The sequence below is a fragment of the Oryctolagus cuniculus genome, chromosome 9 (assembly GCF_964237555.1).
Source record: "Oryctolagus cuniculus chromosome 9, mOryCun1.1, whole genome shotgun sequence".
NCBI classification, from domain to species: Eukaryota; Metazoa; Chordata; class Mammalia; order Lagomorpha; family Leporidae; genus Oryctolagus; species Oryctolagus cuniculus.
Window position 1 is genome coordinate 123,903,867 of NC_091440.1, and position 22,807 is coordinate 123,926,673.

Below are 22,807 nucleotides of genomic sequence, written 5' to 3' on the forward strand. Positions count from 1 at the left end.
ACGGTAATGCCCAGACTTGAGATGTGCAACAGAGTTGGGAAGGGGGCCATGCTCTGACCTGATTTTTCCGGTAGTCCTGCTGGGAGTGCCGGAGGACGCGGTAGCACAGCCGCAGCATGTACTTGTAGGGGGCGTATCTTTGGTCCCCTAGATCTTCCAGTCTCAGCATCGAGCCTTCTCCCGCTTTCTCCTTAAAGGGTGCTTTAAGGATTCCAAATACCTATCAAGAATATAAAGAATCACCTGTTCTGATGAATGAATGTGTAGGTTTTAGTAATCTATTTTAATTTTTTGCTGATAGGAAAACTGACTCAATAACTTCTGTAAGATTTGAGTCGAATTCATGTAAAGGGGGAAAGGAGTTAGGCTACAGGACCAATGTATCAGAGAACGGGAAAACCTCCTGAAGGGCTCCTTAAACTGAATGAGAAACACATAATTTAAAAGAACTGATTCATCTTGATTAGATATAACATCATATTGAGATGAGAAATAAAAGAGATGTTCAATTTTTTTTTTTTTTGACAGGCAGAGTTAGACAGTGAGAGAGAGAGACAGAGAAAGAGAGAGAGAGAAAGGTCTTCCTTCCGTTGGTTCACCCCCCAAATGGCCGCTACGGCCAGTGCTGCACCAATCTGAAGCCAGGAGCCAGGTGCTTCTCCTGGTCTCCCATGCGGGTGCAGGGCCCAAGCACTTGGGCCATCCTCCACTGCCTTCCCGGGCCACAGCACAGAGCTGGACTGGAAGAGCAGCAACAAGGATAGAATCCGGCACCCCAACCGGGACTAGAACCCGGGGTACCAGCTCTGCAGGCGGAAGATTAGCCTAGTGAGCTGCAACGCTGGCCAGAGATGTTCAATTATACCAGGTTACATGAATGCACTGAGATGAATTAAAACACAGTTTTAATTTCCTCATGTTTTATAGTTTCTTCTATTACTTTTATAATAAATTTACTTTTTGATTTCCAAAATCAAAATCACAGAAAGAAAATATCTACTTTTCATCTGAAACTTACATCAGAAAACTGCTCTTAAATCTTGTTTATAAATCTCTTTATGAAAGAATTTATTGATTGTTCTTGCTACATAAAGATGCTACCTTGGCCAAATCAATGAATGTATTAGCAGTCACATCTAACAAATGAGGAACCACATGGGAAGCTGGTGGTATCCACTGAGCCAGACTGTTACAACACAGTGGTCAGGAGGTGTTTAAAAAGCACTGAGGACTCTAACGCTTTATGGCAAAAAGACTGCAGACGTGAGGGTTGCCTGGAGATGAGCTGGGAGGCTGAGTAAATAGTCCAGGAAACAAACCACGCTAAGGGCACGAGCACTGATACCAGAAAGCCCCCTGGAGAGCAACGATCCTTCTGAGTTCATGAAATGTTACACCGATTGGGGCAGTGCCATGGCATCGTGGGCTGAGCCTCTGCCTGTGGTGTCAGCATCCCACTGGGGTGCCGGTTCTAGTCCTGGTTGTTCCTCTTCTGATCTAGCTCTCTGATACGGCCTGGGAAAGCAGTGGAAGATGGCCCGAGTACTTGGACCCCTGAACCCACGTAGGAGACCTACATGAAGCTCCTGGCTCCTGGCTTCAGATCAGGCCAGCTCTGGCCATTGCAGCCATTTGGGGAGTGAACCAGCAGATGGAAGACCTTTCCCTCTGTCTCTCCCTCTCTCTGTCTGTAACTCACCTCACAAATAAATAAATAAAAATCTAAAAAAAAAAAAAAAAAAGAAATGTGATATAATTAAAGTTTCTTCAATAATTCTGTGTTTGCTAGACCTTGAAATCTGTATTTATAACATTGAAATAAATGATTCAACATGTTTGCTACAATAACATTAATAAATCTATCACTCAAGTCCCTAAAAGCCTTGAAATCAAGTGTTTTATATCAAAGAGGTGATAACGTCAGAAAAGACTTTGTTCCATGAAATTTCCAACCTTTACTTTAAAAAACATTGGTCTATGTTTTCAAACAATTGGTAACAGTTATTAATGAACAATATATTCACTCTGTATCTTTATCAACATTACTTTTATGCTTTAAATAGTATCTTGAGTCCATAATTGATGCAAAAGTTCATTATTTAAATAGCAAGTAACAGAATATAAAGGACACACAAAGTTAGGCATGACGACATATGCATGTTATTAGGCAACAAATCAATTTACTGGCATGGTATGAACAATTTCAGGAAGACACTGTATAAGAGCAGTTCTAGGCTTTCAGGGAAAAAACCAGAACACTGTACAGCACACTTATAAGCTAGTGAACAGACTGCCCTACTTTCCCAGAGAGGAAAAATGCAGGAAGCAATGGAGATGACCCTCTCCAAGCTTGTCTGGAAATTTATTTAGAAATGTTTCCAGCACATTTTCTGGATATCGTCTGGCCACGCAGGATATTTTTTTTTTTATTAGAGGCCTCTGGTAGACTACTTCCTAAGATTCCCTGCAATGGTACCTGCCTGCTGGTATTCACAACCTAGAATATCCACTCTCCTTGACTGTAGGCTGAGTTTATTAACTTGATTCTAATAAAACATACAGGATGTGACTTCTAAGAGTAGGTTATAAAAAAGACCGTGGCTTCCATCTAGGTGCCCTTTCTCGCTCTTTCTTGGCTCCCTCACTTCTGAAGAGATGAAGCTGCCTTGCCTTGAGCCAACTCTGTGAGCGCTCCGTATGAGCAAGCTGGGAGGTGGATCATCTCCCAGCTGAGCCCTGAGGTGGCTGTAGCCCCAGCCAACACCTCGCAAGCTAGTGGAAGCTCCTGAGCAGGAAGCCACACATGGATGCCTAGCCCACAGAAACTGTGAGCCAGGAAGTGTGTCCTCCTGTCAGCCACTAGGCTTTGAAGTCATCTGAGCGTCTGGGCAACAGACCACTAGTACAGGTCTCTCCTCATCTCATATCCAGAAAACAAAAATGGGCAGGTTGAGGACATGAAAAAATTCACCTGTGCCAGTATGTTCTGTTCCCTCATTAGTTTCTGACGTTCTCGGTTTGGCTTCGTGATAACCACGTCCAGAACTTCTTGTCCATTATTAGGCACGTCAGCAACAAAGAAGATGAGGTCTTCCAATAATTTGGTGACAAACCTATCATAAAATGAAAAGGAAATTTTACCCTATGGTGGGCTTAATTTTGGAAATTTTTTTAAATTCATCTAAGAGCCAAAACATTTGAAAACAAAGGATCTAATAATCGAAATTCTCTAATCAATAAAAGATAATATTGAAAGCAGTTGCTGTTCATCTAAACCTTTACAAAGAATATTCCTTCTCCAGTTCCTCCAACTCCCTCTCCAGGTCTGATCAACTATCTGCAGGACTGTTCGGAAAGAGTTGCACAAGCCCTGACAACCAATGAGTGGGTAGGACATCGCCATCAGAAACTTTTCTGCCACTCACCAGTGCACCAGGGAATTTTTGCTTAAGGGAGATCACTCCTACTTCTAAATTCCTAACATCAATTTTTTTTTTTTTTTGCCATTAACTCAAACTACATATCCTAATCTCTACCACATTTCAATTTACTCAACGTATAAAACAGAGAAAACTTAAAGGACCTGTGAATACAGACAGAGCAAGCAATCCAATGCTCTAAACTACCATGAAAGGGTTAACTAGGGCCAACATTGTGGCATAGTGGGTAAAGCCACCACCTGGTTCATGGCTCCTGGCTCCAGGTCAGCCCAACTCTGGCCATTGCAGCCTTTTAGGGATTGAACCAGCACATCAAACACCTTTGTCTCAGTCTCTCCCTTTCTCTCTCTCTCTGTAACTCGACATCTCAAATAAATAAATCTTAGAGAGAGAGAGAGAGAGAGAGAGAACAGATAAGAGGGTCAATTAGGATGCCATATACATCTAACAGGAATTCCAACAGAGAAAAAGAGGAAAAACATAAAGAAGTAATATTTGAAGGCAAAACCCTGAAACATTTCCAAGACTGAAAGAAGATATAAGTATTCACATTAAATACACCTTAACTGTCAAGTGGGAAATACGAAAAACAAGACCGCCTCACAAATACTTGACAATTAAAGTTTAGAACATCAACATCAAGGGGAAAAAATGTACAAAATTATCAGAAAGTAAAGTTACCAATAAAAAGTAACAAATCTGTACAGAAGGCTTCTTAAAAATAACGAGCTGTCAGAAAATAATTAAATTACACCTTTAAAATGCTGAAGGAAAATAAGTGTAGATCTAACACTGCATACAAAAAGCATCTCTTTAGAGTAGAGTAAGATAAAAACATTTTCATCAATGCGGAAATTCAACAGATTATGACAAACAGACCCTCACCAAACTGACTAAAGAATGAGTTTCTGTACGGAGAAAAGTTATCCCAGAGGGAACAAGTCAGGGGCAAGAAATAAAGGCAAGCAGAGAAAGAGGCAAAAATATCAAGAAGTACAATCAATCATAGAAAAACAATTTTTGTCAACAAAGTTTCTCAGTAAAAGGAGGTGTCCATAATTTACACAAATATACATAAACACACATGATGGCAAGTAACAACACACTTTAAAATCTGTGGTTGCAGACACTGACAGGAGCAAGACCAGAGGGTGCCTGCAGCGCGTAACTGACATATGCAGGAGGGGCTTTCCCCTACAGGAGGGAGACACATAGGAACTTCCGGTCTGCCAGGGCGCTCCATAAACTTCCTGGAGCCGAGCCGCTGCAGCATCTGTGTCCTGCGGGAGCACAGGGGTTTGATTCGCAGCTCCTGCTTCCTGCTACTGTGCGCTCCAGGAGGCAGCAGGTGATGGCTCAAGTGACTGAGCTCCTGCAGCCCACGAGGGAGACCCGGCTGAGTTGCCAGGTTCCAGTTCCCAGATCCCAGCAGACATGTGGGGAGTGAACCAGCAGATTCTGTCTCTCCCCTCTCAAATACATTAAATAAATAAATATTTTAAGAGTTCACTGGGGCTGGCGCTGTGGCACAGTGAGTTAACGCCCTGGCCTGAAGCACCGGCATCCCATACGGGCGCTTCACAGTTGAATGAAGACAATGTAGCTGGGAAAGTCTAATGGCTGTCAGCTACTGTTGAAGCTGAAGTTCACTGAGTGTGACATGCTGCAGGGCTCAAAGGAATGGAAAATCAGTATTCCTCTCCTTCCTCCTCACCCTCACCTTCAACACAATCCACACCAACCTCCTCGTAATCCTTCTCCAGGGCAGCCATGTCCTCACGAGCTTCTCCACGCCCTCCCCCACGTACCAGTGAACAAAGGCACGCTTGGCATACATCAGGTAAACTTGTGGTCCAGGTGAGCCCAGGCCTCAGCAATGGCTGTGGTGTTGCTCAGCATGCACACAGCTCACTGCACCTTGGCCAGGTCTCCACCAGGCACCACTGTGGGAGGCTGGTAGCTAATGCCAACCTTGAAGCCAGTAGGGCACCCGTCCATAGGCTGGATGCTGCACTTGGTCTTGATGGTAGCAATGGCAGCATTGACATCTTTGGGAACCATGTGGCCACGGTACAGCAGGCAGCAAGCCATGTATTTACCGTGGCGAGGGTCACATTTCACCATCTGGTTGGCCGGCTCAAAGCAGGCATTGGTGATCTCTGCTACAGAAAGCTGTTCATGGTAGGCTTTCTCAGCAGAGAAGACGGGGGCGTATGTAGCCAGAGGGAAGTGGATGCGGGGGTAGGGCACCAGGTTGGTCTGGAATTCTGTCAGATCAACATTCAGGGCTCCAACAAGCCGCAGGGAAGCCGTGATGGAGGACACGATCTGGCTAATAAGGCGGTTCAGGTTAGTGTAGGTGGTGCACTCGATATGGAGGTTTCTATGACAGATGTCATAGATGGCTTCGTTGTCTACCATGAAGGCACAATCAGAGTGCTCCAGGGTGATGTGGGTGGTGAGGATGAAGTTGTAGGGCTCCACCACAGCTGTGGAAACCTGGGGGGCTGGGTAGATGGAGAACTCCAGCTTGGACTTCTTGCCATAATCAACAGAGAGGCGTTCCATCAGCAGGGAGGTGAACCCAGAACCAGTTCCCCCACCAAAGCTGTGTGGCTGCTCCACTTCCAATCCCGCTCTCTGCTACAGCCTGGGAAAGCAGTACAAGATGGCCCAAGTCCTTGGGCCCCTGCACCCGCGTGGGAAACCCGAAGGAAGCTCTTGGCTCCTGGCTTCAGATCGGCGCAGCTCTGGCCGTTGCGGCCAATTGGGGAGTGAACCATCGGATGGAAGACCTCTCTCTCTCTCTCTCTGCCTCTCCTCTCTGTGTAACTCTTTCAAATAAATAAATAAATCTTTTTAAAAAAAAAAAAAAGAGTTCACAAGTAATGAAATTAAAAGACGAGTATATTTTAATGCAAACAATGTAGGAATCCATGAGTAGTTTTCTGGTCACAAACACTGTCCATGAAGGAGGGCTGCAGGGCCCAGGGTGAGGCATACACTGATAATAATCCTGAACTCCAGCGATGCTGCAGAGGAAGCTCCCCATCCCCCGCCTCTTGTGTAGCCCCAGAGGTACAACACGGGGCATGGATTCCGGCTAACTATTGCGTGTATCTCTTGCTCCAGCTCTGAAGGGCAGCTGACACCTCTCCACCATCCTCCCCTTCCTGCCCACTACTTGCTCCACTACACTATGTTTTGTTGGTGCAGCTACAGAATAAGAGCAGCAAACTCCACTGAAAAACATCTAAAATTGAGGATCACAGAGGTGCCTCTTTGAGTGCACTTCTGGGACAAGTAAAGGAGGAGCAACAGGAGCAAGAGGGAGGATTTAGACACCAGCCTTTAGAGACAGACTGCAATACTCTAAGCTCTCCCTATGACCTCGTACCATTCTTTCTGGTTTCAAACGAAAAAGAGCATCTAATAACAGCTTTATTCTCCATAGGGGGAAAAAGTCATAGTTGTCAGTGATTTTTTAGACAGGATTTGATACTGAATTCTAGAATTGAGAAAATAATATAAACGCACTCAACTATGCCAATAAGCTCAGTTGTCCTGACCAGCAGCTTTGAATGACTTCTGATGGGAGGTGGTTTTGCTGAAATGACTAAATTAAGATCAGTGATTTAACATCTTATTTCCCAGGCAAGGCCTTCTCTTTACAATGATGTTTTGCACTGGCAAACAGTGGGGAAAAAGGCAGGGGGCATGGAAACGCACTCCTGGGTCAGTCCCGGTCCACCTCCTCCCTCAGACTGATGCTGAGAGCAGAGACTCCTTCCGGGAGTAGGAGGAATGCCCAGGGCAAGAGCCGCGATGCTGCAGCACCCACTCGGACCCTGTGCTTGTCCTCCTCTCCCGACTCCCTAAACGCTTAGCGAGGGGGGTGTGCTGGGTGAGGCCGAGGACATTCTGTGCACGTGTGACCATGACAGAACCAAAGACAGGGACTCATCAAGAGGCGTTAACGGATAAAACGCTGGCAAATAAAAACTGCCGCCTGCACATCGGAACCCACTTCTTGTCACGATCTGGCTCTGCTATGTCGTTATCTGCAGGCCAGAAAGTGGGGCCGCTATTTCAGCCCCTGAAGTCCATTCACTCTCACACCGTAGTTGTGTAGGGCTGCAGGTTTGCCACGGGTAAGACAGAGGCAAGAACCGAGAGGAAGCTGAGCAAGAGCTATTCCGATTGGTCGGGCATCTCTGAGGGTTTTCTTCATTGATAGTGGTCTGGGGAAGCAAGGTGCAACTTCTGTCCCTCTGTATCCTCAGAAACAAATCTTACGATGTCTAAAACCAAAAATAATAGGAGTGTACTTCAAAAAAATGTGTGGAAAATAGAAATATTAGATCAGTTTATTTTGGTGTAAAACAATTTTGAAAACCATGCATACAAGGGGATCATCAAAAAGTACCATGGAAAATGTGCGTTATGGAAAAGCTACATGTGGATTTCAAAGGAATGTTTGTACCACAATTAACTTCTCTTTCAACTTAATTTTCCATGTGCCGTTTTTAAAAATAAATTTATTTATTTAGTTACATAAAAGGCAGAGTAACCAAGAGGGAAACAGAGGTCTTCTATCCATTGATTCACTCCCAAAAAGGCCCTGGCTGGTTTGGGCCAAAGTCAGGATCTAAGACCTCTATCCAGGGGCCTACTACTTGTGCCATCTTCTTCTGACATCCCAGGCTCATTCGCGGGGAGCTGGATCAGAAGTGGGGCAGCCGGGACTTGAACCGGCTCATTGACATGGAATGGTGACATCACCACAGGTGGTGGCTTATCCCACTGAGCCACAATGTGAGCCGCTTCCATGGGCTTCTGAAGTACCCTACACAAGCTTATTTAAGGAACACATATAAAGTGTACCCCATGAAGCTGTGACCAGAGCAGGAAAGGGAGCATGGTAGGAGCCCAGTAAGCCCCTCGCCAACCCTAAGTCCACCCTTGCCTCTTAGAGGAAACGTCAATGGGACGTGTGCAACGATGGATTCCCTGCATTTCCTTACAGTTCTTCCAACTGCTTACACATCCCAAAGAAACAGAGCTTAGTTCTGCTTGGCTTTGAACCTTACAAACAGTATCTATACCAAGTATTTTTTGGGTGCTGTTTTCACCCGTCTAAAGTTTCTTAGATTTATCCAAATCGTTACACCCAAGAGGGTACTTCAGAAAGCTAGTAGGAAAATGAAACTAAAAGATAAGCCTGCTTTGGTGCAAAAAATTCTGAAATTCATGCACAGAAGGTATCTTCAAAAAGTTTATGAAAAATGCATCTAAAGAAAAAACTATGCATGGATTTCAAAATATTTTTACACCAAAATACACTTTTTTTAAATTTTTTATTTATCTTTTTCAGAGGCAGAGAGATGGCAGGCAGATAAAGAATGTTTCCATCAGCTGGTTCACCCCCAAAACATCCACAGTGGCCAGGGCTGGGCCAGGCTAAAGATAGGAGCTGGGAACCCAATCAAAGTCACTCACAGGGTTTAATTGCTTGAGCCATCAGCACTGCCCTTTAGGGTCTGTGTTAGCAGGAAGTGGGAGTCAGGAGCTGAAACTGGGTATTTAAAAGAAACACACTATGATACAGGATGTGGCCATTTTAATTCCTACACTGATCTTTTAATTCTATTTTCCACAAACGTTTTGAAGAACCCTCATAGTGTAACTCACTTAGCTTCATGGCTATATATACTGCATTCCATTATATAAAGATACCACCAACTAATCATCCATTCAACTGGGGACGGGCATTTGGATGGCTGTCAGTTCCAGGTTATTGGAAGTAAGGCTGACCACTCTGGAACAGGGGTCCTGGTGCACACACAGAGGAGCTTCTTTTGGACAGATGCTCAGGAAAGCTCAGGCCAGAAGTGGAACTAGTGAGTCACAGAGCATTGGCGCTGGCTCCTATGACTTCACTTGTCACCGCCAAACTGTGATCCCCGGTGCTTTTACCAGGTGCCTTCTCACCAGCCGTGCTCAAGGATCCCAACGTGTGAGCGCCGGGAAACTGCTAAGTATCTTTCTGTTGTTCCAATTTTAAAAAGCATGCAGCAGGCTGGCGCCGCGGCTCACTAGGCTAATCCTCCGCCTAGCGGCGCCGGCACACCGGGTTCTAGTCCCGGTCGGGGCGCCGGATTCTGTCCCAGTTGCCCCTCTTCCAGGCCAGCCCTCTGCTGTGGCCCGGGAGTGCAGTGGAGGATGGCCCAGGTGCTTGGGCCCTGCACCCCATGGGAGACCAGGAAAAGCACCTGGCTCCTGGCTCCTGCCATCGGATCAGCGCGGTGCGCCGGCCGCGGCGGCCATTGGAGGGTGAACCAACGGCAAAGGAAGACCTTTCTCTCTGTCTCTCTCTCTCACTGTCCACTCTGCCTGTCAAAAAATAAAAAATAAAAAAAATTAAAAAAAAAAAAAAGCATGCAGCAGATCATGACGAGAGGAAACAGAGAGCAAGCTTGTGCTCAGGGCGCCTGGCAAGCACGTGGGGTTTAAACCACACCTGATTGCACCCCCCACTGATGACAGGAGCGACCTGGCCTCCCTGGTTTCCTTATGTGAGCTGGGATCTCTCTTGGGGCTATCACACCTGCAGGGCCTGACATAGTCTGCACACAAAGCCGGGTGCAACCAGTGCTAGCTCTCTCTCGAAAATTCCCAAAACCAAGCTTGAAGAACCAAACATCTGGTTTCTCTGAAAAAGATTTTAGGGGAGAACACACAGGCAGATGCTTCTCTGGTAGGACACATCTGTTTGTTTTGTGGAACTGGAGCAGAGAAGTGCACCTTGAAATAAAACCAGGAAAATATAAAACTTCCTTTAGGACCCTAAAGGACTCTAAATCCAAATATCAAATCAAGTACAGCAAAAGGCATTATGCATCTCTTAGGAGGCTTTCAAGGGGAAAGACCAGAGAGAAAGCAACAATTTCAAGCCAACCTAAAATGGAGAAAAGAAAATATTACACCAGATTTTATCTACTTTCTATTTACTTTTATTTTGTTTCAGGATTTATTTATTTATTTGAAAGGCAGAGTAACAGAAAGAGAGGAAGCTACAGAGAGATCATCTACCTACTGCTTTATTTCCCAAATGGCCACAACAGCCTGGGTTGTGCCGGGTGGAAGCCAGGAGCCTGGAGCTCCGTCTGGGTCCCCCCAGACATCCTCTGACTTTCCAGGGGCATCAGCAGGAGCTAGACTGGAAGCAGAGCAGCTGGGATCTTCACTGGTGCTCCGATATGGGATGCTAACACAACAGGTGGCAGATTATCTCACTGCACCACAATGCCGGCCCCCTATTTTTATTTTTAAATAAATTTTATATATATTTATAGAGAGAGAGTATATATAATTCTCCACTAATGAACTGTGTAAACTGAAAACATGATATGCTAAAACACATGTAGAGTAAAACAATTACTATTTTGGAACAAATTAATATACATTGAATGAACAAGATGGAAAAAACTAATGTGAAGCCAAGGACTATATCGTTAGTAATGGTGTATTATTTAAAATTTTTATCAAATGACTAAATTATAGCTGCTCTTGACCCAAAGGGAAAAAACACTCCCCTTCCGAGATGACAGGTGTCTGAATTTGTTCCAGATCTTAATTTCACCATTTTCACTTGCTTACCATGCACCAGAGGCATCAAGCTCTCACCTCATCCAGAAACGGGTGCTGCTGCTGAGAGCATTCTAGCCACTCCCTCAGTCACCCATTTACTTCAGGTTTCCTGCAGGTGACACTGCCCCTGACAACTGCACAGTGATTTCGACCACCACTAACCTCCTTTCATTCTGCGTGATTGTGCCGTTTTCCAGCTTCTTCACCGTGGTTGCTAGCACCTTATTGGCATCGTTGGCAAAGTCTAAGTCTCGGACCTCCGACAGCGGGACAGACACGATGGCAAATGCTTCTTTGTCTTCTTTTGTTTGGCAGGTTCCAATCTGAAATGGCATTGTTTCCCTTAAGGTTAGATCTTTCTTAAAGAGGACCAGCGTATCTCAGGACTGTTTAAGAAAGTCACCAGGCAAGAACAGATAATGCAAACACAGGAATTCCCACATGCATCACCCACTAGGCCAGGCTTAAGGACATGGTGATTTTCCATGGCCATTTCTTACCCAGCTCCCAAAGCACCCCTGGAAACTCATCCCTTTCACACCTCCACTTTGCTTCAGATTCACACTCGCCATTAACTGCAATCGCCTCTAGTACGGGTGAAGGGTTAGAAAGAAGACGTCACCCCTAATCCTATTCACACGGCACTGAAATCCACACACTCAGCCACACTTACCTTCAACATAACAGGCCTCTCTTCATCTGTGTCTATAGGGATGCTAGTACTGGTTACCCATGTGTTGGTGCACAAATGCCTTAACCGAACATACGAGTTCCTAAAAGCCAAACAACATAGAGTAACAAATTATAAAAATGTAGTGCACTTGCATACTGACTTAACAGTTTCACACATGAGATGATCATACGTGTATCAGTCAGTTCAAAATCTATCTGATTTAAGGGAAAATGCTGAGTTACAGACTATTTCAAAGCCTGCAATATCATACCTAGGCCAATGGTTCTCAAGGTTTGGTCCTTGGACCAGCAACAGCAGCATTACCTGGGAACTTGTCAGAAAGGCAAATTCTGGGGGCCAGTGCTGTGGCACAGTAGGTTAGGCATCCACCTGCAGCACTGGAAGATGGCCCAAGTCCTTGGGCCCCTGCACCTGCGTGGGAGACCCAGAAGAAACTCCTGGCTCCTGGCTTCGGATTGGCACAGCTCCAGCCACTGTGGCAATCTGGGGAGTGAACCAGCGGATGGAAGACCTCTCTCTCTCTGCCTCTCCTTCTCTCTCTGTGTAACACTTTCAAATAAATAAATGGATAAATCTTTAAGAAAAAAAAAAAAAAAGAGCAGTGAACGAGTAACCAGCACAGTTCCAGCCACTGCCTGACAGTAACTGTTTTGCAGTTGAATTATCTGCGTATGAAAGTATATACAGTCAGTCCTCACCACTCATGACTGCATGCTTGTGAATCCTCCTGCTCACGAAAATTCACCTCCCCAAGATCAAGACTCGGGGAACTTCTGAGGTCATTCGAGGACATCCGAGGAGTGGGAAAAGCCTGAGTCGGCCAGAGGCAGACTTGCAGGCACAGGGCAAAGATGGGGCCACGCGGCCTCCTCCTGCAGCTCTCTCACCACACACACGTGTCCTCTCAAGTCTACTGAGAGCCCTGTTTCTCATGTTCCTGTGCTTTTTCAGCGTGATGATGGTGTTCAAGCCGGCCCACAGTGTGGCACAGAAATTGTTTGCAGCATTCGTAAGCACGAGAAGGCCAGGATAGGCCTCATGAAGACCTGTGTGCTGGATAAGCTTCATGCAGTCACGGGTTACAGCACTGCTGACCGTGAGTTCAGCAACAGTGAATCAACACCACATAGAAACACACAAAACAAGGTCCTGTACTGCCTGATGAACAGAAACGCACAGGAACCTCGCCTTGCACGTCCCTAGAAGCAATGGCTCTGTGTTTGCAGATTGCAACTACTATGGCTAACAAACTGGGGCAGAAAGAACACAGAGAACTTCACCCAACTGAAATAGTGCAGATTCAGTGAATCCTATATTAATTACTATTGCTTTCTCTGAGAAATACGTGTAGTGTGTCTCTGCCTTTCAAATTATCAGACTTCAGGATAAGTTAATACATAAATACGCCGTCATACTACATAAGGTGCAAAGCATTAGGGCCAATAAGAGAAAATCAACGACAATGCCAAGGGCCTCAGGGAAAGACATTCATTCAACAATGTGGCTTTGCTCATTTGTAAAAGTGGATAAAATAGAAACTAAATCCCAAAAACATAAAATAGAACTCATCCAATTATCCAAATAATCAGATTCTGAAATGCTTCTGCGTTCCTACATATTACCTTCCACACTGAATTGCACAGTCATCTCCCCACTGTACTGTAACCATTTGCAAAGTGAGCCAATCACTTATTTGCTCAGCAGCTATTTCCCCTAATTTACTCATACACTAGTTCAATATATGCTCTTGAGTCGACCTACACGGTTGGGTTCCAAAGCAAAGAGGTTATGGTCTGGTTTAATAACTGACCATTTGCAAGGATTTGGGAAATAAATAACCGTTTAGGACTAATGCCACAGAAATCTGTTGTCATTAAAACCTTGATATAATCTGGTTATCTATAAAAGGAATGCATTGCAGCACAGTCCAGACTTGAAATTCATACATTCCAGGATCAAGTTCCCCTTAAGGAAGGTCACAAAGGACAATTAGCTAGACATCTTATACCAGGTTTTCCCAAACTTTGCTGCTCATCACCTGGGAAGCCAACATAATACCACTGACCAACTGGGGAGTGGGAGCCAGGCAGCGGTACTTTTTAAAAATTCCAAGGAGGGGACAGAGTTGTAGCACAGTGGGGTAAGCCACCGCCTGCAATGCCAGCATCCCATACAGGCTCCTGTCTCGGCTGCTCCCCCACTTCTAACCCAATCCCCTGATACTACACCTGGGAAAGCAGAGGAAGATGGCCCAAACACTTGGGCCCCTGCCATCCACATGAGACATCTAGATGAGACTCCTGGCTTCTGCTTGGTGCAGCCCTGGCTGTAGCAGCCATTTGGGGAGTACACCAGCAAGTGGATGATCTTCCCCTCACTCCCTCTCTGCAACTCTTTCAAAGAAATAAATGAATCTTTATAATAAATACAAGCAAAAATAAAAATTCCTAAGATTTCCCGTGTTCAGCAAAGGGTAGAAAAGACTGCTTCAAACCTCTGAAACCTGAGGTCAAGTCCATGGACCAGCAGCACTGACATAATCTGAGGACTTGTTAGAAATGCAGGTTCTCAGGCCCCTACCCCTGACCGAGAGACCAGAGTTGCACGGATGTCAGCTTCCCCAGGGGATTCAGCATGAAACAAAGTTTAAGCAGCACAGGGGGGCCGGCGCCGTGGCTCAACAGGCTAATCCTCCGCCTGCGGCGCCAGCACACCGGGTTCTAGTCCCAGTCGGGGCACCGGATTCTGTCCCGGTTGCCCCTCTTCCAGGCCAGCTCTCTGCTATGGCCCGGGAGTGCAGTGGAGGATGGCTCAAGTACTTGTGCCCTGCACCCCATGGGAGACCAGGAGAAGTACCTGGCTCCTACCTTTGGATCAGCACTGTGCGCCGGCCGCGGCGGCCATTGGAGGGTGAACCAACGGCAAAAGGAAGACCTTTCTCTCTGTCTCTCTCTCTCTCACTGTCCACTCTGCCTGTCGGAAAGAAGGAAGGAAGGAAGCAAGCAAGCAAGCACTGGGGGCCAGAGCTGTGGCATAGTTGGTAAAGCTGCCACCTACAGTGCCGGCATCCCATATGGGCAATGGTTCGAGTCCCAGCTGCTCCACGTCCAGTCCAGATCTCCAATATGGCCCCTGCACCCGCATGGGAGACCCGGAAGAAACTCCTGGCTCCTGGCTTCGCAGCCAGTTGGGGAGTGAACCATCAGATGGAAGACCCCCCCCCCCTCTCTCTCTGCATCTCCTCTCTCTGTGTAACTTTGACCTTCAAATAAATAAATAAATAAATTCTTAAAAGAAAAGCCATTTCAGGGCCAGCGCTGTAGCATAGTAAGCTAAGCATCTGCCTGTGGAGACGGCACCCCGTATGGGCACCAGGTTCATGTCCCAGCCGCTCGTCTTCTGATCCAGCTCGGCTTATGGCCTGTGAAAGCAGAAGATGATCCAAATATCTTGGGCCCGTGGACCTGCGTGGGAGACCCTGAAGAAGTTCCTGGCTCCACATCGACCCAGCTCCGGCCACTGCGGCCATTTGCAGAGTGAACCAGCAGATGGAAAACCTCTCGCTCTCGCTCTCTGCCTCTCCTTCTACCTCTGTGTAACTCCGACTTTCAAATTAAATAAATAAATATTAAAAAAAAAAAAAAGAAGCAGCATTGGACTACACAGTTTAACACTAGAGAAACACTGGATTCCATATCGGAATCATTCAAGTAATGCTTCCTTAAAATGCTTCTTTAAAAAGAAAAGCCTGCATCCCACCCGCACCCCTGAAGCGGATTCCACTGGTCTGGGTGCAGTTCAGCACCTCCCTCTGGTGGAGAGGGCCCAGCTCCACCCAAGGACACTAATTCACAGCGCCTAGAGAAGCACTGTGCTGACGCAGCCTCCAGTTCCTGATCTGGAAGAGCTGCTGCCAGGACTTTATAAGATTATTTATAAAGAACTTGACACTCAGTTCTGCACACAGCTCAAGCTATTATAATAGTTATTATGTGTTAATTAATGCAAGCTTTCATACAAAGAATGACAAATGAATCCTTATTGATACATAAGCCTACTCTACACTGAGAAGTACCAACAGCTGTGAATAGTAACAGACGAACAGCTCCACAGAAGGCCATGTTGTGGGACCGTGGGGCCTTTTGGAGGGTCTACGCAGTTCACAGTGACACTCTATCATCATTTCATTTTTGCTGACTCACCTCTAAAACGAGGAACCTTCTCAGTACCGGGAAGAGAAGGCCAGAGACCTGGATTGGGCAAACCTTTCGGGGGGGATCTCTTTTCAGACTTAAGTTAGAGAAAAGGAAACGGGAGATGGACCCACGGGATACGGTCCGGACTCAGCGGCATTTCTCGTGAGTGAAAACCACAAGCAAACACCCCAGGAAGCAGTGGCAGGTGCTTCTTGACAGTTGCAATGTAACCATTTCTTACATTCCCTGAGAGCAGCCGACGCAGCAACGTCTGGATCTCTGGGTAGGAACCACCCACGGCCATCTGCAAGGCCAGGTACAATGCTGTTCCTTCAAGGCCAATTTAGAACTGTCCCATTGATCTAAAAACACAGGCAAAACCCAACATGTCTAGAGAATCCATCTCAGTGCTACTGTCAGGAAGGAGAGAGTTGTAGGCAAAAGACCTTAACTAAAACAGTCAAATTTGGAGCTGGACATTTGGTGCAGTAGTTAAGGTGCTGTTTAGGACATCCATGTCTCATCTGAGAGTACCTGAGTCTTGGCTTAACTGCCAATTTCAGCTTCCTACTAATCCCACACTTGTGAGAGGTGGACATCACAAATAAATAAAATGATACTTATAAATTGTTTAAATAGCCAACTTCAAGGAAAAGAATTAAAAATACTTACTTTAAGTTTTGGATGCCAAGACCCCTCCCACCCACTCACTGAGGTCTAACTCTATTGGCCTCCTTACTGATCCTGAAAAATACCTGGTAAATTTCCAGATCTTTCCATTTCCTGATCCTACTATTTGAAACAGTCCTCTCAAATAAAAAATGAAAAAGTCCTCTCAAATGGAGAGGACTTGGTCCCTCAATCTGTTCAGATCTTTTCTCCAGTGATTTCTAAAGACTTCTACCCAACAGAGCTCTCCATACCCTGCAATTTCTCTTCCAGGCACTTTAATTGCTGGCCTTAGCTTTTACGTTTACTGGTTGGTTCACTGGCTGCGTCCCCCATCTGAATGTAAGAATACAACCAGTGTTTTCACTGCTGTCTTCCCAATGCCAAGGGCAATGCCTGGAATGTAGTCAGTGTTGAATAAATATTTGTTGTCTACATAACTGAATAAAAGGTAAGTGAGTCAACAGAATGGGGAACTTGACAGAATAAAAATAAATGACAAAAGGTTTAATAGAAATGCTTTTAGATTATTTTTCATTTCAGTAACCAAAGGCCTTAAAAGTAATATGAATAAATGATTCTAATGAATTTTTCAGAATTTCTTTGGTCCTGAATATTTTAATTATTTATAGGAATGAAATAAACTATGTTAACCTACTCTGAAAGGAGGCACAATGTCTCACATACTCTTTCTTCATTTCAACTTGCTCCCTGATATCACAAAAGTTATATCAACATTATGATGCTAATTTCTCACCTGCTGGCAAAATCATTCCAAAAACGTCTTTGAACTGCGCTTTTTTACCTTGGAACCAGGCAGTCAGCTCTCTGCAGAGTTGTGGCATCCAGTTCGAAAAGGGACGCAATGTCATTTCCATGCGGGACTGAGACCAAAGTGTACATGATCTTCTCCCCCACCTGGCGCTTCTTCTTTGAGGTTGGGAGGTCTCCTTCTCTCTGTTGAGGGGGATACAGGTTGTTTATTCTTATCAAGAGTCTTACTAAACCCTCCACTTGATCGGGAGAGAAGCTCTCAATGTGCAATCCTTCACTGTGTTATGGAGGTGCCAATTCCACAGGATTCAGCGAGAGTAGCACAGGCCTGCCAGCCTTCCAGGTCATTAACATCAAGGGTGAAAAGTCACACACTCCATGGATGGGAGGGCCACAAGTGGGCACATCACCAAGGTATTATACTGTCACAAGGTACGGTCGCTTCCTTCTTCCCTTAAACCTATTTATAGGGCCAGTGCTGTGGCACAGAGGGTTAACACCCTGGCCTGAAGTACCAGCATCCCATATGGGTGCCGGTTCAAGACCCAGCTGCTCTACTTCCAATCCAGCTCTCTGATATGGCCTGGGAAAGTAGTAGAAGGCTCAAGTCCTGGGCCAGTGCCGTGGCTCACTTGGTTAATCCTCCACCTGCAGCGCTGGCATCCCATATGGCGCCAGATTCTAGTCCCAGTTGCTCCTCTTCCAGTCCAGCTCTCCGCTGTGGCCTGGAAAGGCAGTGAGGATGGCCCAAGTGCTTGGGCCCTGCACCCACATGGGAGACCAGGAGGAAGCATCTGGCTCCTGGCTTCAGATCGGCGTAGCTCCAGCCATAGCAGCCATTTAAGGGGTGAACCAATGGAAGTAAGACCTTTCTCTCTGTCTCTCTGTGTGCCTAATTCTATCAAGGAAGGGAAGGAGGGAGGGAGGAAGTCAGTCCAAGTCCTTGGGCCCCTGTGCCCGTGTGGGAGACCCAAAAGAAGATCCTGGCTCCTGGCTTTGGATTGGTGCAGCTCCAGCCGATGCAGCCAATTGAGGAGTGAACCAGTAGATGGAAGACCTCTCTCTCTCTCTCTCTCTCTCTCTCTCTCTGCCTCTGCCTCTCCTTGTCTCTGTGTAACACTGACTTTCAAATAAATAAATAAATCTTTTTTTAAAAAAAACTATTTACAAGGTAGTAAAACTGATGATTCCACGTGTAAAATAAACAGAGAAGGAAGAGTGTGCTTAAACATCTGGATTTCATAAATTAATGACTAGGTAAGGCAGAGGTGGAGAGTCCACGCCTAACTCCCAAAGCACAATTTGCACGTTGACCTGGAGAGGAAGCGACATCAACAGTAACATTCCCATTCAGCTCACTTCCCACTGCATCCAAGACCACACACCAGCTGTATGAAAAGTGAAATCAAAAGAGGTCTTCCCACACAGATGTCTTCATGAAGATGTGAACTTTGGTCAGTATCTCCAGCATATCCTGCCCTTTGAAGCAGGCACAAACACAAAGTGAATGAACTCTCTCAAGTCCCAATGACTAAGGAAGAACTGGATGCACAAAAAAACAAATATAACATAGCAAATTCAAAGTATGTTTGGTAATTAATTAGTTCATTATACATACTTATTAAAACACTGAAATTCATAAGGGGGGGGGTCATCCTACCACCATGGGAAAGTGAATGGATGTAACTAGTGGACAGAAGGTTTGTCTTCCAATAAGCACCAACAAGATACGAGACCTAATCATTTACTCAGAACCTCATTCCCCATCCCACATCCCCATCATTTCTCTTGGATCAGACAACTCTTGCAGTTTTGTTCCTGCTCACTTCTGTGAATGGTGCACACACTGGGAGCAGACGCAGAGTGTGATCTGCTTATGTCCACACAGCCGAGCAGCGCCTGGGAGCTCCTGCCAGTTTTGCCTCAAATGTATTTGATGGAGACCAAAAATGCAGAGTCAAACCAAGGCAGGGCTTCAGCAAACTGCCAGTGATCTGACTCCCTCACTGTGGCTTCTCATCAGTAAACATGCATGCGGTACACGGATCAGAGAGAGGCAGAGATAACATACCACCCATCATAAGGGCATGCAGGCGTGTGGGAAAGAAGACAAAGCAGAAACACTAAGAAAATTATACATATGAATTCACACGGAGCTTCTCACACGGCCATGGCCTAGGTTGTTGTTAACTCATCTTCCAACAAGAAACTGAGAGAGGAAGGTGAGCATGATCACTTCCATTAATCAAAGAGCAGAGTGCAGTTTATCTATGGGAGAGGGAGTGACTGATGAGGGAGGGAGAGGAGGAAACTGAAGGGGGAGGGAGGAACTGAAGGGGAAAGGAGGAGGGAGAAGGAAAGGGAGCGATGAGTGTTCCTAGGGAATTCTCACCCCAAATTCAACCAGTCAGGGCTTTATTCCAAGCTAACCAAAGCCGGAGCCCTGGCCTAGGGCCCTTAAACTCTAAACGAGTTTCATGAAAGGGTAAGCATGAATTCATGGCTAAAAATCTTCCAGTCTCTGAAAAAATAATCTTTGGTCATAAAACCCACTTTCATAATGATTTGCATTACAGACATAGAAATCTAAGATTAAAGACAAAATCTATGAGGGTCAAAGACACCCTCTTGTCCTGCAGGAAGAAAAGGCAAATGTCTTTATCCCCATAGCAAGAACACTCTATCCAGACAAGTGAGTTAGGGGAGACGGCTACAGAAACTGCATGGCAGGTTAGAATCACATGATCTCAACCTCGGGACGGGTCTACAGAGGTCAACGGCGAGCTGAAAACTCTTCTTCCCAAATAAATCTCCACCAGCAGCCAGACGAGTGAAGTGCCGTTATTTGAAACTGATTCTGTTGGGTGTTGAAGATGCTTTGCTTCATTACAGAAATCTACACAGCCCTTTATATGGCCTTGCTCATTTCTTGCATTCCTGGGTTGGAAGAAAGATTCGCAGGTAAAGAGGATGAGTATAAGTGCGGAAGCAGGAAAAACGGGTGGAGAAAGGGAGATGATTAGGGGCACTAGGAGAAAACCAGGAGTAAGACAGCTGGCCTATTCTGCAAGAAAAGAGAATCTAGGCCGGCGCCACGGCTCACTAGGCTAATCCTCCACCTGCGGCACCAGCACCCCAGGTTCTAGTCCCGGTTGGGGCTCCGGATTCTGTCCCGGTTGCCCCTCTTCCAGTCCAGCTCTCTGCTGTGGCCCAGGAAGACAGTGGAGGATGGCCCAGGTGCTTGGGCCCTGCACCCGCATGAGAGACCAGGAGAAGCACCTGGCTCTTGGCTTCGGATCGGCGCAGCACGCCGGCCATAACAGTCATTTGGAGGGTGAACCAATGGAAGGAAGACCTTTCTCTCTGTCTCTCTGTCTCTCTCACTGTCTAACTCTGCCTGTCAAAAAAAAAAAAAAAAAGAAAGAAAGAAAAGAGAATGTAAAATATGTGAAATTTGGTGAGGTCTGAGTACTGCTATTTAGATATCATTATCCATTTTACAGATGAACAAGCCAATCCTCTAGGGGCCAGTTCACATAATTATCATGTGATAGGGCTGGAAATCAAATACGGCTCCAGCTGACTTCCACAGCCCTTGCTCTTGACTAGTGAGCTACAAAGAGGCAGTGACAGTCAAGAAGCTTCCGCAAACCATCAGCCAACAACTTGGAGAAGATAAAACCAACAAGTCGACATTTCTGCCTATTTGTCTGTACTTCTGCGATGTCTATTACTGGACGTGATGTTGTTTGTTTTTGTAAAAGAAAGCACGATGCCAAGAAAAGCCCAGGAACAGATGGTTTCACAGCTGAATTCACCAAACAGTCAAAGAAAACAGAAGTAGAGGGAAAGCTAACAAATTCATTTTATGAGACCGTATTACCCTAATACCAAAGGCAGACAAATAAAATGCCTGAGAACGATAGGCCAATATTAAAAATCCTCAATAACATACTACCAAATTGAATTCAACAACACATCATATAGACTACACATAATGATCAAGTGGGATTTAACCCTGGGATGCAAGGTTGGTCTAAACATATGCAAAACCATCAATGTGACACATCACATCACTAGCATGAAAGATTAAAACCATCATCTCAATACATACAGACAAGGCATTAGGCAAAATGATTTAAAAAATGATTTAAAAAAATATCACCCAAAAAAATGGGCACAGAAGGAAAGCTCAACATACTAAAGGTCATTTATGCAAAGCCTACAGCTCTGTCATAATGATAACCACTGGGACTAAACTGAACACTTTTTTCTCAGATATGGTACAGGCAAGAATGCTAATTCTCATCCTTTCTATTTAACATACTACTGGAATAGCAATCAGACAAGAAGAAGAAGAAGCACATGGCATCCAAATTGGGACAGGGAGATAAAATTATTTCTGTTTACAGGTGTTAAGATCTTATATTCTTAAAACCTTCAAGTACTTTACCAAAAACTGTTACTAATGATGAACTGAACAAAGTTGTGGGCTACAAAAGCAACATAAGCAAATCAGTTGCAGGGCAGGCATTTGGTGCAGCAATTACGACATCTTTTAGGACGCTCATATCCCACACTGGAGAGCCTGGTTTGAGTCCTCGCTCCACTGCTTCCCATCAGCTTCCCGCTGATGTGCATCCTGGGAGGTAGCAGATGATGGCTCAAGTACCTGGGTCCCTGCCACCCACATGGGAGACCTGGACTGACTTCCAGGCTCATGGCATTGGCCTGGCCCATTTGGGGAGTGAAATCAGCAGATGAAAGAGCTAACGCATACTCTCGTTCTTTCTCTCTCTTTTTCTCCCTCCCTATCTCTCTCCCTCACTGCATTTCAAACAAAATGAAAATAAATAAATTTTTTAAAACTGTTGAATATCTTTCTTTAAAAAATCAAGTTTTATTTGTTTACACTAAATAAGTCTGAAAAAATACATTTACAATAGCATCAAAAGAACAGAATACTTAGAAAAGAAAACTAAGGAATGAAGTAAAATATCTGTACACCAAAAACTAAAAACTGTAGGTAGGAGAAACTGAAAAAGACACAAAATAGATGGAAAGACAGCCAAGGCTGGTGGATCAGAACGAATATCCCTAAAATGTCCACAGCGTCCAGTGCAGTGAGGATCAGGGCAAGCCCTATTAGAATTCTAAGGCACCTTTCACAGCAACAGAAGAAATGATTCTACAACTTGTCTGGAACCAAAAAAGTCCCTGGGTAATCAAAACAACACTGAAAAACAAATGTGAAGGCATCATACTTCCCGATTTCAAATTACATTACAAAATAATTCTAATAGAAGCAGTAAGGTAATGGCATTAAAAACAGACACATAAACCACTGGAAAAGAATGGAGAGCCCAGAAATAAACCCGAACATA

At 45.3% G+C, this 22,807-nt stretch overlaps 1 protein-coding gene and 1 pseudogene across 2 annotated transcripts in view; both read right to left on the bottom strand.

The window, feature by feature from the left end:
* The window catches only part of ITPR2 (inositol 1,4,5-trisphosphate receptor type 2), a 536,947-nt gene that overhangs the window by 365,795 nt on the left and 148,345 nt on the right, over positions 1-22,807 (bottom strand). For both annotated transcript variants that reach the window (XM_051850872.2, XM_051850873.2), the window contains 5 exons: positions 17,455-17,606; positions 11,764-11,863; positions 11,253-11,413; positions 2,972-3,113; positions 59-220 (listed from right to left, as the gene is read on the bottom strand). In XM_051850872.2, the coding sequence (XP_051706832.1) occupies positions 59-220; positions 2,972-3,113; positions 11,253-11,413; positions 11,764-11,863; positions 17,455-17,606 (717 nt within the window). The remainder of the gene's footprint in view (positions 1-58; positions 221-2,971; positions 3,114-11,252; positions 11,414-11,763; positions 11,864-17,454; positions 17,607-22,807) is intronic.
* Positions 4,990-6,155, bottom strand: LOC100346709 (tubulin alpha-1B chain-like; annotated as a pseudogene).